The sequence below is a fragment of the Rhinolophus sinicus genome, linkage group LG09 (assembly GCF_036562045.2).
Source record: "Rhinolophus sinicus isolate RSC01 linkage group LG09, ASM3656204v1, whole genome shotgun sequence".
Taxonomy (NCBI): domain Eukaryota; kingdom Metazoa; phylum Chordata; class Mammalia; order Chiroptera; family Rhinolophidae; genus Rhinolophus; species Rhinolophus sinicus.
In genome coordinates this window covers 20,158,298-20,175,712 of record NC_133758.1, presented here as the reverse complement: position 1 = coordinate 20,175,712, position 17,415 = coordinate 20,158,298, and the positions used below count along the sequence as shown (strand labels likewise).

Here is a 17,415-nt window from a genome sequence, read left to right as displayed (position 1 = left end):
GACCACCAACACCATCCCAGGCAAACCAAGGTGTGTGGTCACGCACCTTTTGCTGTCCTCTCCCCATCGGCCTTATTTATGTAGGACTTACTCATGGGGCATTGGTTATATCATTTGACTGTAGAAGCAGATGAAACCTGGGTTCAACTCCCGGTTTCCCATTACTTGTGTGCTCTTGGGGAAGTCATTTCCATCTCCGTGCCTCAGTTTCTGCAGCTATAAAATGAAGACGTTACAATGGTATCTAACTCAGATAAACTGGTGGAGGGTAACATGGATCTTAAAATGTCCACACAGCTCAGAGCTTCACCTCTAGAGCAAGCACTCAAAAACTGTAAGCTAGGGTCTGATGGACAGCCCTGAAGGTCTCGGTCAGCCCTCAGCAGACCCCCTCTTGAAAGGTAAAACCTCAGGGCTGCCTCAGGCATTTTCTGTTCCCCGTTGAGAGATCCGTGAACCTCAGGGCAGTGAGGACAGGCGGCTTCTAGAAGGAAAGGGAAGCACTAAAGGAGAAGCTGGCAGGTGTGACAGTGGTCACAGCCAATGTCCCTGGGGTTTCAAATCGCGACCCAGGGTCCTGGGAACTCAGGGCTGCAGGGACTCGATGAGCAGAACTTGCCTCCTGTCCAGGCCACTGGCCAGGGCTTAGCCCCCAGGAGGAGCCCCTGGAGCCGTGGCCCCATCCTCTGGCTCCAGTATCTGCAGGATTCAGTGTCTTCTCTGAGCCCCAGATTACATTTCCACCCCCTGGGGCCAGCTGTGGGCTGAAGCATTTCCCCATGTGACATTTACTGTGGCCACTTTGTACAGGGCGGTTTGCAAGCTCGGCAGGAAGGAGGCTAATTATTGCCTCCGGGGCGCCGGGCCGCACTTAGGGTGCCTGCCCGGGCGGCTGGCAGCCAGGCCACAGGGCACAGGCTTGGACTGAAGTCCAGGTCAGAACCATGAATTTCCTTGACATCTGACCATAGCCGCCGGACTAGGGCTCCTTATTAGGCTAGTGGAAAAGTGACACTTGAGGCACATTCCCCTCTCCTGGGATGTCTGAAATGCAGGCAGGCACAGAGTGATGGTAATAAGTAGTGCATGTAAAACAACGCTAATTTCATAGTCGTGCTGACAGGCTGGGCAGCGTGAGCATTTCCACGTGTACTTATGTTGACAGGCACGCTAGCCCCTCCTGTCCATTTCAGAACGGTGACATTCCTTTTCTTATTTAAGGCAATCTACGTACTTAAACCTCTCCTCTCTGATTATCCCCCCTCTCTCATTTTTTTTTTTTTTTAATTTTATTGGGGAACAGTGTGTGTCTCCAGGGCCCATCAGCTCCAAGTCGTTGTCCTTCAGTCTAGTTTTGGAGGGCGCAGCTCAGCTCCAAGTCCAGTCGCTGTTTTCAGTCTTAGTTGCAGGGGGCGCAGCCCACCATCTCATGCGGGAATTGAACCAGTAACCTTATTGTTGAGAGCCCATGCTATTCTCCAGGCTGTGCAAGAAAAGATCTTCCTAAAGTGCAAATATATTCCTACTCTCCAACTGAGCCATCCGGCACCCCCATCAAGGCTCTCATTTTAACATCCATTCCCCTTGACCCTTTGCCCGTCTCTTTCTCCTAGCGTCTTACCCTTCTTCTCTTCCATAGGCAGATTCAAAAAAAGAAAGAAAGAAAAAGAGAGGGAGGAGAAAAGGAGAGACAGACAGAGAAGAAAGGACAGAAACTCCCAAAGAAAAGGAAAGGAGAGGTGTAGTCTTTGGGTCTCCACTTCCTAACTCCCCCTCCCTCCCCTCGCTCCCCCCACGTTACCCAGGCTTCTGCCTGCCCCTCCCCCTGCATGGAGTCACCATGACAGAGGTCACCCGTGCTCTCCTAATCACCAACTCCAGGGAGCCCTGGTCATTGTTCATCTTACTTGACCTCTCTGAGAGTTTGACACTGTTGACCTTGAACTTAGAACTTTCTTGGCCTCTGTGACATCACTTCCTCCTATTCCTCTTAGCTCTCTGACCATCCTCTTCCTCCTCTGGGCTTTCCCCTCCTCTACCAGCCTTTAGATGTTGCTCGTTTTTCAGGTTTGGAGCCCTTACCCTCTGCCCGTGTCCTCTGTGCCTGCTCCCAGGACATCTCACTGACACCTCTGGCCGTGCCTGAGACCTGGGCACTGAGGTCTCCCACTACTCATCTTCCCTGATATCCCCGAGGATCACAGACTCAACCTTTCTACCACCGAGTTCATTCACATTCCCGGCAAACCAACCCCTCCTGCCTTCCTGGTACCATTGGTGGCACCACCATTCATCCAATTGACCAAGCCCTAAACCTGGGGGTTCTCCACCTTTGAGATTGTCCTTCTCTTCCCCTTCACTGCTGCCGCCCAAACACATCTTCCTGGGTGCCTGCCTTGATTCAAACAATCATAATTTCTCCCGCAGCCTCCTCGCGGGTCTCCTTGCTTCCAGTCCCACCATCACCCCACCAGCTCCGTTCTATTCTCCAGGCTGTGCAAGAAAGGATCTTCCTAAAGTGCAAATATATTCCTACTCTCCAGTTTAAAATCTTTCAGCGGCTCTCTCGTCCCTTAGGATCAAATCCAAATGCAGTAGCATGGCATCTAGCACCCTGCAGGACGTGGCCCTTGCCTTTTTTACCATCATGTTCTCTCTCTCCCCCCAGCACCAGCACCATACATTTTAGCATCTTGAAATACTTGTTATTCACCAGTGCACTCCGCTAGTTCACATTTTTAGCTTTTGTGCATATGCCATATGCTGCTGCTTCTGCCATATGCCTGGCGTGTTCACCACCACCGTTCCATCCTGTCTTCCAACCCCATACACCTAGCATAGTCTTTTGATTTCCCCCTGTTAGACTATAAGTTACAAGTCCTATTTTCTTGTTATCTGTACTTACACAGTATTTAACACACATAGGTGTTTCATAAATGTCGAAAGAATGGACGGACGGATGGATGATGGATGGATGGATGCATTGGTGGATGGATGGGTGCATAGGTGGGTGAAAAGATGGATTAATAACTTGGTGGTTGAGTAAGCAGGTATACGGATGGGTGGATGGGTAAATGGGGGGATGGATAGATGGTGGCCAATGCAGAGACAGACTAGGTAAAGTCAATTCAGTTTTGTGAAGGTCCAAGTTGATTATTCTCACCAGGCAACAGAATGAAGAATTATGAACTCCAACAGGCAAAATAAAAATGAGCTAAGGTGGGAGAAATTAAAACAGTTCTGCAAGTAAGAGGATGCCGACCCAGGCCTCTAGTTCTCCTCAGATTTGCTGTCTGTCTGGCTCGTTCAAGCCACTTACTTCCAGAGCCTCGGTTTCTCTGCCTGTGGCCTCTCCCTGGCTCCACAAGAGTGTCACGAGGGTACATGGGATGGTGCACACAGAGTGTGTCAAGATCTTCAGGGAAGATACCTGTTTATAAAGCTACACATGTAATAATGATAATCACACCTTGTGTTTGAATCAAGCTTTGCACGTTTAAAACCTCTTTCACGTTATCTCAACTGACTCTCAAAACAATTCTAGACAGGCATTCCCCCCATTCTCAAGTGAGGAAACCGAGGGGCAGCGTGATTAAGTGACATATGTTGGGTCCCTCTTAGTGAGCAGCAGGTCTTCTGCCTCCGCTCCTGCTGCTCATTTTTGATGGCAGCTTTTTTCGGATCATCTCCTTCCCCGCTTCCCTGAAGAGACCCAGACACATCTGACCCTGTTCTTGGTGATGCAAGGTCGGTAGCATGAGCTTCGGTTCCTGTGCTGCCCTCTAGACTTAGCGGTAGATGCCAGTCAAGGTCCAGCAGTGGTGCAGGGTGGAGGGGCCCAGACGCCTAGCTGGGGGCACTCCCGAGATGTAGGTGCCGAGGGCAGCTTCCCACCCCAGCCACCATGCCAGACCGCGTGCCGCGCACTGGGGCTGTCTCTTCTGCTTCTGCCTCATTCCTCCCCTCGCCCCTTTCGCTCTACTATCTGTGCCCATCCCTGATGCTTCCTCAGCCAGTGCGGACCTCCACCTCCCACTTCTCCTCTTCCATACTTTCAGCTGGTCCTGCCACAGCCCTGGCCATTCCGTAGACCCAGCCAGCCAATCAGAGCTCTGGATTGTTCCTCAGCAAACCAGCCAATCACATGCACTCCGAAATCTCGCTTTTGCTCCCTTATTGCTGCTCCCAGCCCACCCTCAGCTACCCCCAAAGGAGGGCAGCTCCTGCAGGCAGGGTCTGAGCCGAGCTTTTACTGTGGCTACATGAGGCTGCTTGGGTTAGTTCTTCAAGGTTGAACCCATGCAGTTGGTGAGCTGAAGTGGTGAAGGCGGGCTGGGCAGCCTGCCTCAAATTGGCACTCGCTCCTTGCTGATAAGACAAGAAGTTGTGATCGCCAGTGCTTGCTCCCCCCTCTCACCCCCCGCCCCCCCACACACATAAGGCAGCCCCACAGGTCCTTCCACCAGCACCCTCTTTCCTTCCCCACCGGATGGCATCCCAGGCAACCAGCCTGGCTCCATCCTGGGCACACCTTGGGCAGCATACCCATGCCCTGTGGGCCTTCCCCTGGGGACGCCCGGAAGCTCCCACCAGGCTGCCTTTATCCCTAGTTGCTCTCCGGCCTCCCACAGCCTGACTCTGAGCACCTTGGCCTCTCCCCGAGGGAGGATGTGATGGGTGTGCCCACAACAAGTCTCAGGCAGAGACAATAGGACAGGAATGCATTAGCTTCCGAACAAACATTGTGTGGGCTCGCACAATTGCCTTGGATTCTCGTCCAAGAAACACATTTCGCTGTTCGAGGGCGAGGATGGCTGGCCTGCCCCAGCCCGCCCACACCCCTTTCCATGCCAGAGACTTTGATGAGTGGGGCTGCTCCCCTCCCCACCTCAGGGCCTTCAACCTCCAGGGCAGGCAGCCCCGCCTTTCTTCCAAAGAGTGATAACAGGGGAGGGGGACAGCCCTGCCCAGGCAGAGAACAGCCCTGCCCACCCAAAGAGTGTCTGCTCCTGCCACCGCAATTTTTTAACCAATTTTTATATTGTGGTAAAATCTATTAGGTTGGTGCAAAAGTAATTGCAGTTTACAAGGTTAAAAAAAAATTGCAAAAACCACAATTACTTTTGCACCAACCTAATACCATATCAAATGGATCATTGTAGCCATGTTGAGTGTACAAGTTCAGTGGCATGGAGTCCATCCCATGTGTTGTGCAACCTTTACCACCCTCCATCTCCGGAACTTTCCCATCTTCCCAGACTGAAACTCTGTACCTATTAAACCACAACTCCCATTCCTCCTGCCCCAGCCCCTGGCAACCACTGTTCTAGTTTCTGTCTCTGTGAATTTGACTATTCCAGGTACATCGTGTAAGAGGAATCGCACAGTGTTTGTCCTTTTGTGACTTAGCATCATATCCTCAAGGATCATCCATGTTGTAACCTGTGTCAGCGTCGCCTTCCTTTTTAAGGCGGAATAACATTCCACTGGGCCTATCAACCACATTTAGTTTTTCCATTCCTCCCTCGTGGACATTTGAGTTGCTTCCACCTCTTGCCTGTTGTGACTACTGCTGTTGAGGGACAACTCTCTGTTTGAGTGGCCACTACTGTGGAGACTGTCTTGGAGTTAAAGCATTATCTGCACAAGATTCCAAATAGCACCTCCATAAACAGAGCGCTCACTGGCCCCTCAACCTACCAGCAGGGATCTGTTTATCCAAAAGCTAGCTGTCCCTTAGGAAAAGGCAGCGCCCTGAAGACACAGAGTAGGGAAGTTTGGGCCAAGGTGGGAAAAAGTGGAAAGACCCTGCACTTGGGACACGGCCCACAACGGACAAGTCAAGGACGGATTCCTGGGAAGCCACTGATCCCCCAGAGGCAGGAGAGTCCCTCAGAGGCCACTGAGAGGGGTCCCAGGAGAGAGTTCCTAGAGAGTTGTGTCAAGGGCTCCGAGTGTGAGTGTGAGTGTGTGTGTGTGGGGGGGGGGGTGTGAGGCAGGCCAGCCTCTAGTTATGCCACAAAGAGCAGCAGGGTGCCACTTCCTGGCTGGGACAGGTGGGGAAAGTCCCCTCAGCTGGGGAATGAGGGGGATACTCTCCACGACCCCTTCAGCTCTAAGGCTCTGCGGGTCAGCTCTCAAAAGCTGGCAAGGAGAGGCCAAGTCAGCATGTAGGGAAGAACGAGATGTGGTCTGCAGCCACGAGTCCCTTCATGAGCTCTGCACCCCAGCATCTGTGAAGGACAAGTTCAATGAAAAACCCCCGTCCCCTCGACTTCCTTGAGAAAACCCAGCAGGCGATTTGCACTATGTGATTTTTGGCTTCACACAGACTTTCCCAAACAAACAAGTAGAAGATAATGTCGGAGGAGAGGCTCTGGGGTTGAGAGTCCCCACCCCCCACCCCCACCCTGAGTCTGTTCCCTGCCCTGAAAACCAGGAACCCAGGGACCCACCAGGCAGGGAGCAGAGCAGTGGCATGGGCATGGCCCTGGGGAGCTCGTGCATGCAGAGGAGGGGAAGGGACACGATCAGGAAGCAGGCCAGTCACAAAGAGGAGGGGAAGAAAAGACAGAGACTGGGAAGTATGGACCCACTCTGCAGTTCTGAACCGTCACGGGGAGCAGACAGAGGGAGGCAGGCCTTGGGATGGAAGAAATGAGAAGAAGGAAACACGCGCTCGTCAGGGCAAAGGGCTCAGCTGACAAGAACATGGAGGCATTTCAGAGCATCTAGGACTTGTCAGGCCCTGGCTCTTAACAGTAGTTCCTGTAATGTTACCTCACTCCTCTCAGGACAGAACATGACCCAGCTTCATCTCAATTCACCATGACAAACATTTATTGAGCACCTACAATATGCCAGCCAACATGCTACATGCCTGGAGCTGAGCCCTTCCTTCCGACAAGTTCCCAGCTCTGCCTGCTTCCCTCTTCCCACCCAGCTGCCACCACCCCTCCTTCTCCAGGAGTTCCCTTCCCATCAACTACCCCATTTTCCCCCTTCTTGTGGTTGCTACCAGCAATTCCTATTTTAAAAATCTTTTTCCCCACGAAAAGCACTACAGAAAACCTATGAGGGAACAAAGTTACCATCAGAAAGAAGTTCTAGCAAATACACAGTTCTCATATCAGTCCCTATCTTCCCTGCAGAGAAAAGGGGGCTAGGCCCCCGCCCCCAATCCCCTCCACATCCCAGGCCATCACAGGACCCCCCCACCAGTCTGTGAACCCGCCCCTCCCAGAGCAGACTGGGTTGGATACGGGACTCAGATAGGCCTGCTGGGAGGTCAGTCACCTCCCCCCAACATTTTCCAGATCCCACTTCCTGGTCTCTCTGGCCTCCTAGATCTTCTATAGGGGGGAGCCCCTTCCCTGTGTGTCCCCTAGAGCCCACCCCACCCTCCCACTCCCAGGCACTGGCTGATGGAAGCTTCCCTTGGCTCTCCTTGAGCGTCTGCAACCCTGGGAGACAAGAAAACTCCAGAAACAAGACTCCTGCGTAGACGGGCAGGAACAGCTTTGTGCTGCAGAGCATTCAACAGGGTGACTGAGTTTTCAACAGCCCCTTGTCAGGGCTCATTCACGTTCTCTTCAGTCCTTTTTGCCCCAACAATAGTGCGGCAAAAACCTTGTATCCATGTCCTAGCGCATACGTGTACGTACGTGGGAAGGATCAATTCCTAGAAGTGGTATCACTGGGTCAGAGGTTTGTACACTTGCAGGGCTGATAGTTATCACCAAATTGCCATCTAGAGGATTATAGCAACTTCTGTTTCCACCAGCACTGTGCTTGCAGACTCACTGGTGATAGTTTCGTGCCCTGTCTACTCCAGCCAGATGGGTGTGTGGAGTGCAGGTTCCACGTCCCCCTCTTTCTCGGCTCCTCAAGTGTGAGCAGCAAGGTGACCTGCAGATGAGCTGCCTCTCGGAGTTAGCCTTTCTCGCTTGCAGACTGTCCAATCTGCCTCCCAAAGCATGTTGTTAGCAAATGATCTCCAAGTGCCTCGTGTGTCTGGTGCTGGGAAGAGCAGTGGACAAAACCGAGGCCCTGCCCTCTTGGAACCTGCAGGGAGACAGACGACAGACAAGCAGGTAATGTCAGGGTGAGGTGTGCTAGAGAGAAGTAAGGCAAGAGGTGAACGTACACACAGGCTGCTCGGGGAAGCCCTGGCTGATGTGGTGACATTGGGCAGAGCCCTGAATAAAGTGCAGGAGGAAGGTGTCTGGATATGTGCTGGCCGAGACTCCCCAGGTGACCAAAGCACAAAGGCCTGGAGTCAGAAGTGTGTCCGTGGGTACAGCACGCACTCCAATGGCTGTCAGCGCCTTCACTTTGCCTGGCCCACACCGTCCCCGCCTCTGGATTGCCTGTCGCTCTCCACCTGCTCATCATTTGAGCAATTCAAAGCCTACCTCTGCTCATTTGTCCCAAAGTGGTTTCTTTTCTGCGTTTCTGCTGAGCCCAGGTCTCCACCAAGTTCTGACCAAGATACAGAGAGGAAGGAGGTCCGGTCCCTGAGACCCCGTCTCTGGTCAGTGCAGCCGGCTCCGACCTGTCCCCCAGATTGCAGCCTTGATGGTCTGCACACTCCCCGAGCAGTATCCCCTCGAGCCCTTCTGAAGCGAATGCTTGTAGCTCCTGGGGGAGGGCCCCTAGGCTGGGTGGGTGGGTGGGTGGGTGTGCGGAATTTGCATTTCAGGCCAGCGGTAGGAACAGTCCCCCTGGGTTGTGTGTGGTTTCACCTCTGTTTGGACGCATCGTGCCCGCATAAAAAACCTTGACTCCCTGTAACGCGGGGTGTCATGTGGGGTCTTAGCTCCCGCTCCCCGCACAAGAACGCAGGACATGGTGAGGCCAAAAAGGAATACCCACGGAGCCATAGACAGGGGAGTCATACCACTATATTCTCACTGGCGGCTGGGTTGGAGTCACAGGAAGCAGGAGCCACACGATCCGCAACCTGCCATCCGCTTTTCTGCCAACCGACCTCACTTGCTAACTGCAATCCCCACTTGCTAGCTCAGCCATGGCAGTTATATCAGCAGCTAATTGGCTAACTGGTTATGGCGGATGGCCATGTAGTCACAGCCGATGGCCATCTACCACCCGAGCCAGCACCTTTCCACGTGAGGCTGAGAGCCTGGAAAATGCTCTCTGGGACTCTGTCCCCACACCCCGTTGTCAGTCAGTGGACGAGGATGCTCACCCTAAAAATCCCTCCTCTTGTGTTCTCCTCACCCTCTACCCTTCCTTTAAAGCAAACAAACAAACAAACAAACAAAAAGCCACATAAATCATATCAACCAACATTTAGTGAATCCCTGCTGTTGGCAGGAGCGACACGCGGTGTTATGGGGCAGCAAAGATGAATGTGGCACTGTCCCTGCCTTCAGGAAGTCAGCAGTTCAGAGTGGAAAATGTCTTCTTCCTTGTGTGGAATGCCGACTGAGTGGGAGGGACAGGGCACTCGCGCAGTGGGAAGCAAGAGAGGGCACCGTGGGCTGGGGCAATCCGGAAGTCTCCAAGGAAAGCTGGGAAGTGGCCTGGTCCTTGATGGATGGAAAAGAGAGAAGAGCTGAGATGGAGGGTTCCAGCAGCTAGAAGAGCCATGTGGAGCAGATGTTCCAGATAGGGGGTCACCTGATGGACGTGATGATTCCTGGGGCGGGGGAGTGGGTAGAGATGGAACTGAGATGGGTGTAGGGGTTGGGAGAAGAAGCCCTGGCCAGCAAAGGGAACAGTGCAAGAAGTGGTTGGTGGGGTTTGAGGAGAACAGGATGGTAGAGCTTCTCAAGCCGTGCCTGGAGACACTTCCTACTGGGGGGTTCAAGAAAAAATGAATTTAAAAAACACGGCAGAAAATAACAAATTGTTGGCAAGGACGTGGAAAAACTCAGAATGCTCAGACATTGCTGGAGCGAATGGACAATGGTGCAGCCACGGTAGAAAACAGTCTGTGAGGCCCTCAAAAGAGCTAAACATGGAGTTGCCACGTGACCCAGCCATTCCACCCCTACGTATGTACCCAAGAGAATTCAGAACACATGTCCACGCAAAAACTTGCCCACGGATGTTCATGGCACCGTTGTTCATAACTGCCCAAAAGTACAAACAGCCCACATGCCGACCGACTGATGAATGGATAAACAAACTGTGGTGTAAACATACGATGAAATATTATTCAACCGTGAAAAGGAATGAAAAACTGATGCCTGCCACCACTTGGATGACCTTTAAAAACATTGTGTTAAGTAGAAGACAGGCACAAAGGACCACGTATTGTATTCCAGTAGGCAAATCCTTAGAGACAGGAGATTAACGGTTGCCAGGGGAGGGGGGAAGGGGAACTAACTGCTACTGGGTGTCGGCTTCTTTTGGGGGCGATGAAGATATTCTGGAATCAGACAGTGGTGATGGTTGCATAACCTTGTGACTGTATTAAAAGTCACTGACTTGTGTACTTTAAAATGGTGAATTTGATGTTATATGAAGTATATCTCAAATTAAAAAGCCAGAATGGGACGGGGGCGTGGCCGGTGCCGGCCCTGAGCAGCCTGGCCATGCATGGCCTTGGTCAGGAAGCGAGTCCAGCCTCTGGGGAAGTCAGTGGAGCCTTGGTTTTGCAGAAGAGCACTTTGATTTCTGGAAGTCCTCCTATATAGCCAGGGCCCAGGAGCCCCTGAGACCAGGCTGAGCCTCCCCTCACCAATCAGGAAGTGTTTCAGCTCATTTCTTTTCTGAAGAGGATTTCTGCTGATCGGTTGTTAACAGCTGATGAGCCCAGCGTACTTGCCGCCGCCTTCAAACCCACCGGCAGCCTTGCTCTGCCACGGCCTCTCATTGCAGCCTTCTGCCCTGGCCGGAGCGCCCAGGCTCTCAGACTACAGTGGTTCTCCAGCAGCTCAGCTCCTGTCGGAGAAATCAGTGCTTCCTGGTGCAGAGTTCCTGCTGCCCTCTGACCCTTGGAGAGGCTTGTTCCAGGCTGCATCAGGGCTGAGGGGGGAGGGGGTGGCGCAGCTGCCGGGGGCTGGGAGCGGGCGCCCCAAGAGGTGTTCTCTCTCCCCTCTTTTCCACAGCTCTTGCAATCTCAGGACGTAAAGGAAGATGCCGTCCTGTGCTGCTCAATGGAGGTAAGCAGTGTGGCGCAGACTTCTCTGACCTCTGACCTGGTGTGTCGCTCATGCCTCACACCTGTGGGGTCCACAAGGCCAGGGCAAGGGTGTGTCAGGCGGGCTTCCTGAGTGGACATGCACTTGTGCATTTAGAATTGTCAGTCCAAAACCAGAGTAAAAGACCAGCCCACCTCTGGCTAGAGGGAGAGAGAACTGTTGGCTCTAGAGAAGAAAACACCTGGAGGGCTTCTGCTAGCATTGTCCTCTTTCCCTCTGTCCCCAAGACCACCTTCTCCTTCCACCAGGCACACCACGCAAATGATTAAGACGTTCCAGGTGACCCCCTGGGCTTTGGTGCTGTGGGGTTGGGGGTGGGTGTCTGAGGCTTGAATCTCCCTTGTTGACACTGTCCACTTCAAAGCAGCCCCCTTGGGAGGTGCCACTCCTGTTCCCAAGGTGTGGCTACTGCTCATTGAAACTCTTCCTCTGAGATCTTTCTTCAGACACTTGGCTCTGGCCTAGTCACGGGGGCAAACCTTTGCCCTTGGCAAACAGCCCAGAGTCATTCAAAGTGGAGTGCAGTGAGGGGAGCGGCTTCCAGCATGAGCACCCAGGACACGTCAGGCTCTGTGAGCACACCTCTCACGTGGCTGCTGCCGCTGCCAGGGCCACTCCCGAGAACCGCAGGGGCCAGAAGTGCTGGAGCCCAGATGCAGCCTGAGGTGTAGGGGACCCTCCCTCCATTCATCTGTTGGGCTCCAGCTGGTGCCCTCCGTGGGGTTTGGGGCGGGGGAGGGAGTGGAGAGGGAGAGCGTGGTGCCTGCCCTCAGAGCTCTGGTCTCACTAAGACGATGTCACACACACACAAGTGATGGGGGCAGTGTAGAGAACACATGAGGGTACAGAGCACGAATCCCTGAGGGGTCAGGGGAGAGAGGTCAAGGTGAGCCCTTCAAGGTTTTGTGAAGAAGGAAGAGCCTTGAAAACTAGGTGGGATAAGGCTGGGGGCAGGGCAGAGATGGGCATGGAGATTCTCTGGAGAGGACCTGCGGGAAGGCTGGCCCAGGGGGCACAGATCCAGAAGATTGGGGCACCTCCTTCCCAATGGGGACTCTCCTAGATTATTGGGGGCCTCTCTTGAGGGCAGGCCTTCTGGATGGTCTTCTGCCCCAGTTCATATTTCTCTCCCCTTCCCGTCCCAAGTGTGGGCAGAGGTCAGGGCTGGGGTGGGGAGGTGGGATTGGGGGCAGGAGAGAAGGAAAGAGAGAAATAGGAGACCTCATCCTGCTCTCGAGTCCTACACGGACACACGCAGGGAATAATGACTAAGCTCATTTCCAGAGAGACATCCTAGCAAGTGAAAATTAACACAGTGCCGCCTGATCACCTTTGAAGGGAGCAGGTCACACAGCGTTGAGGATGTGGGCGATAATCAGGGAAGGCTTCCTGTAGGAAGGGAAGCTCTTGGGTGAAAGGAAGAAGCAGTGTGTTCTTGGAAAGGGCTTTTTGCAGCCGGCGATATTCTGCTCCCTCTCATTCCTGCTGGCAGATTGGGTGTAAACGTGAGCTCTCACAGTTGGCTATTAACACACTCTCCCCTTCCCTGTCCTCCTCCCTATGGCACAGAGGCCTGGGCCTGCACCTTCGAGAGATAATCCAGCTATTTCCTGTCACTGCCCCAGCCCACCCAGCCAAGGTGGGTCAGGGGACCACTGTGGGGCCCACGTCCTCTCCTGACCCCACTTCTCTCTGCCTGCAGCTGCAGAGCACAGGCCGGCTGCTGGAGGAGCAGCTGCCCGAGATGATGGCCGAGCTCCTGGCCAGCGCCCGAGACAAGATGCTGTGCCCCTCGGAGTCCATGCTGACCCGGTCACTGCTCCTGGAGGTCATCGAGCTCCATGCCAACAGCTGGAACCCTCTGACGCCCCCCATCACACAGTACTACAACAGAACCATCCAGAAACTGACAGCCTGACAGCCAGGGGGCCTGGCAGGCAGCCCGAGGGCAGCTGGGGCCCTGGTGCACAGGGCCAGATGGACAGGCGGGAGGACAGGGGTGGCCCTGGCGGGAGAAAGAAACGGGGAGGAAGGCAGGCAGAGCCGGCGGCCAGTCTGGAGCCAGGCGGGGAAGGGATCGAGTCCCTAGGAGCGCCCCCCTAGCCGAGCCCCCCCAGCCCCAGCATGCGGCAGCTTCATCCAGTAAGGGAAGCATGTTTCTTTTTCATGGTGGCCTGGCCCTCGCCCCTCCTCACTCTACACTCCTGCCCCCTCTCATCAAATGCGTCCCCCGCAGGGCTTTGTGCAAGGGGTTTCATCTCTGTGACTCCTCCACCGAGGCTGGGCAGCCAGGCACGCCAGGGTACCGCTTGGGTCAGAAAGGACCTCAGAAGGCTGAAAATGTGGGTCGGAGACGGGCTTGCATTGTTCCCGCATGCTGTCAGCCACCGTCGCCAACTGGCAGCAGGCGACATGTAGCAGATGTCCGGGGGGACAAAGCAGGCACGGTCCCCACCAGCCTCCCGTAATTGACGGCCTTTGTCTGCACGGTCGAGCTGGGCGACAGAGGCCTTCATTCTCCTCAAACCTTCACGCTCCCCCCGCCCAGAACTTCCAAGTCCTCCGCCTGGACCCCCAGTCCTCAGGCCCCCGAGGCTGGGAGCAGGCAGGGGAGCTGGAGTTTGCAGGTCTACTTGCACTCTTGTTTTATTGTGCTTTATTTTCCAAAAGTCAGCTGCTTTGAAGTCTCCTTTCTCAGTGAAAACAGCCAACGATGTGATCACACAGACAGCACTGAGGACCCCCTGATTAGTGGGAGATCAAACCCAGCCCCCTCTGGAAGGATTCTAGCCACAGACAGCTTGCCAGTAGCCAATTAGGGTAATTGGAAACTTCTGCCCTGCAGGGGTCCTGGCTGGAACCCGTGCTCCTTAGCCCCTGGCTTCTGGCACCTCCCGTCTCTTGTTCTAACTGCGTTCTCTCAAAGGACAGAGACCGTCGCCGCTGGGTCCTGACCTGAGGCCTTCTGATGAACCAGGCACAGAACAGGCCGGCAAACTATAACCAAAACCTAGGGGATATTTCCCTGCTCCAAACACAGGTCTCCTCCCAAGCTCTGAGTGGGGGTGGGGGTTGCCTGGCTCCCCAGGACTTGGAATTGAGCCAGATGGGCTGTGTCACTGCCCTCGCCTCGTCCCAGGCAGGCTCCAGGCACCCAGCCCTGCCCCAGCAAGGACCGCGTGCTCCCGCAGGCTGTGGGCATTGCAGCCCCCGGGCTGCTGGGAATGGGAGCAGTCATTGAGTCATGAGCAGGACAGTCGGGTGACTAGGCAGGGCTGCCAGGCAAAGCTTTCCAGACTGGGAACAAGACTTGGGGCTTCTTGGGGGAGCCAGGTCCTGGGGAGTAGCCCCTTCTCTGTTGGAGGAGGATGGGGGTTGGGCTCCAGGAGGTGGTCACGGCACCTGCATAGCCCCGTCTCCAAGGCCTGGAGCTCACATTGTGAGGAGCCCCCAGAAAATGACCGCAGCCCAGCAGCTTCCTTATTTACTCCTTTACTGAGACCAGTCACCCCCTGGGTCACTGGAGGCTGCCTGGCTGCCCGGTCCAATCAGGCTGGCCCGGAGGTGAGGGCTGGAGGCGGTTTCCTCTTGTGGACCCTGAGTCTGGGACAGCATGCAGGGTGGGTGGGGAGCAGGGTCCCCAGGACTCCCTAGCTTTCCCTCCAGCAGAGCCTGGAACAGGTGGGTTGCCTCTGCCCCAGCCTTTTCCTTCTCCCTTCTTCCCAAGTTTTCTCAAGCTTCTCCTCACTGCTTCTCTTCCTCAGCAGGCACCTTTCGGCCAGGGGCACCAGAGGCCCCACAGGAGGCTTTGAGGGCAGAGCTAGGCTGGTGTTAGGAGGCTCGGGGAGGGCACTGGGGAAATCATGGTGTCCAGGAGTCAGGCAGCCCCAGCCAGACAAGCAGCCGCTCCCTGGCAGGCCTCAGAAAGACGCACCTGTGCTGAAGTGGGCCTTGCTTTCCTCAAGTGGGGTGTGTGTGTGTGTGTGTGTGTGTGTGTGTGTGTGTGTGTGTGCGCGCGTGTGCGAGTGCATCTGCTGAGAACAAAACGGGGCCCCAGAGGAAGGGAGGGGCCTAGGAGTGGGGTCTCCCACCCCTTCCCTGAGTCAGAGCCAGCTCCATGCAGGGGCCCCAGACACTGTGCGTGCAGGGGTTGATGTCCCCTGGAAAGCCAAGACAGGTAGCCGCGTGGGCAGCGTGGGCCGCATGTCCCTTCCTCCTAGTGACCCTCCTTGGTGGTCTTGCCTCAGGGCCAACCCCTCCTTGACTGTTAGGACCAGCGTGTGAAGAAGTGAGATATAAATATGTATACATATATAAATATATTTTTAATTACGTGTCATGTCACGGTGGCTCCAGGCATATGGTTTGCCTAGTTTATTCCATTGCTTGAAAGCACTTCCTGACCAATCAGAAAAACAATTTAAGCTGTTTTTCTCAACGCAGGTTGCTGCAAGGAAAACGTTTAAAAAAAGAAGCGTATGTTTTCGTTTTTGTTTTTTAAGGAAATAACAGTAAAGCCTAAAATCTGAGACTCTGAGGCAACTTCCCATGGGAGACGACTCAGACAGGAACTGGGGGGGGACAGAAGTGCGCGCCCCCAGGCCAGGCCCCCCCACTCTGAGTGAGGGAGGCCATATCCAAGTTGACCTCTGAATGTATTTGATGGGAGGCAAAACTGGATACTGCGTTTCTATGGCTTGCGTTGTTCCCTCCCGGCCCGCGGCTGTCCTGGCGCATTGAGGAGGCAAAGCCCGGCCAGCTGCTGTTGATCCCATCTCGGTATCTGCCGTGCCAGTCGAGACGCGGTAGTCGTCGTTTTCCTTGTAGGCAGCCAGCCGCCTCGCCACAATCCTGCTCCCTCGGCCTTGTGGCTTTGCCTAAGCTCTGGGACCGCAGCCTCAAGAAGGCTCCCACCCTCCCCTGGACAAGGTGGGAGCCCCACCATCCTCCATGAGGAGTGTGCACCCCCAAACTCAGTTTCGTCTGTTCGTCCTTCCTTAACCAGCCTGTAAACCTATAAGGTTTGGGGATCGCTCCGTCTATCCATGTAAATGTCAATGTTGGCCGAGTTGGTATTTATTTTTATTTTATTTTATTTTATTTTTTCTGGGAGATGGGGAGGGGGGGTGTGGGTAATGTACCACTGATCACGCCCTGGGCAGCTGCAGGAGCGGGAGCCCAGACAGCCAGGCTGCCAGGAGGAGCAGCCCCATGGGGCCGCCCCAGACGCCACGTCCCAGTCTTATCAGGCATCAGAAACCAGCCAGTGTTCCTCATATGACAGACTCTCGGGCCCTGCCCCTGGAGTCTCTCCCTCAGCGGCTGGGCGCTCTGTTGGGAAACCTCTGGCTGGGCCTGTAAGGATGCAGATCTGAGAGGAGACAGCTTTCCTCTGCTAGGGACACTTGCACAGAAGGGCTGCCCGCCTCACCTGAGCCAGCCGGGAGCCTGGCCATGGGACCTACCTCCACGGAGCAGGGCCTGGGGCTTCCCGCCAAAGCTGCAGCGGAATCCTGCTCACGCAACCACCTTCCCTCCCTCGGTATGTCCTGCTTTCCAGCTGAACCCAAACCACAAGTGGGTTTAAAAAATAAACAACAACAACAAACAGAAATGCCCTGACTCTGTGTTCTTTGTGAGTTCAGCAAATGAGGTCTTTCCCAGAGGCTTTTGTGCCTCAGCTGGTGCTGGCACAGACCTCAGAGGAGACCCAACCCAGGGGATGAGCTAATGAGAAGATGCCCCCCAATGTGGTCTCCATGGGGAGCAAGGGAAGGGTCGGGCCTGGGAAAGGTCGTGAAGGAGTGGCCTAGGAGAAGGGAGGTGAAGGAGACTTAGGCCCCACCGAGCTGGGAACTGGCCTGTCAAGGTGGTAGGATTAAGCCTGTCCTGCAGAAAATGGCTCTTACACTAAAGATCTGGTTCGCTGCCTGTTTAACCACCCCCACCCCCCAAACCTACCCCTTCTTTGGAAATGTCACCATGCATTTGGCAATGATTCATTTTTAAGACTGAGACTGGAGCCTAGCAGCTTCTAAAAGTCAGCAGCAAGTGAAGACCAGTCCCGATGGGTCAAATCAGCCTTTCATCACCCCATAGGGAACCAGTGATTTATTTTCCTGTGATGACGTGTCCCTTGTGTTGCAAAATCCCTCCCCGTGGTAGGACATTGGGGACATTGCCTCCTGGTAACAAATCCCCCTTGGGAGTTCTTTCTGGCTAGAATCTGCCAGGCTTACACATC

The 17,415-nt window shown here is 54.6% G+C and overlaps 1 protein-coding gene across 7 annotated transcripts in view; it reads left to right on the top strand.

Annotated features, from left to right (window-relative positions):
- The window catches only part of CTIF (cap binding complex dependent translation initiation factor), a 259,305-nt gene extending 242,520 nt beyond the window's left edge, over window positions 1-16,785 (top strand). For all 7 annotated transcript variants that reach the window (XM_019721364.2, XM_019721357.2, XM_019721333.2 and 4 more), the window contains 2 exons: window positions 11,079-11,132; window positions 12,874-16,785. In XM_019721364.2, coding sequence (XP_019576923.2) covers window positions 11,079-11,132; window positions 12,874-13,089 — 270 coding nt within the window. In that variant the 3' untranslated portion in view covers window positions 13,090-16,785. The remainder of the gene's footprint in view (window positions 1-11,078; window positions 11,133-12,873) is intronic.
- The last annotated feature ends 630 nt before the right edge of the window (window positions 16,786-17,415 follow it).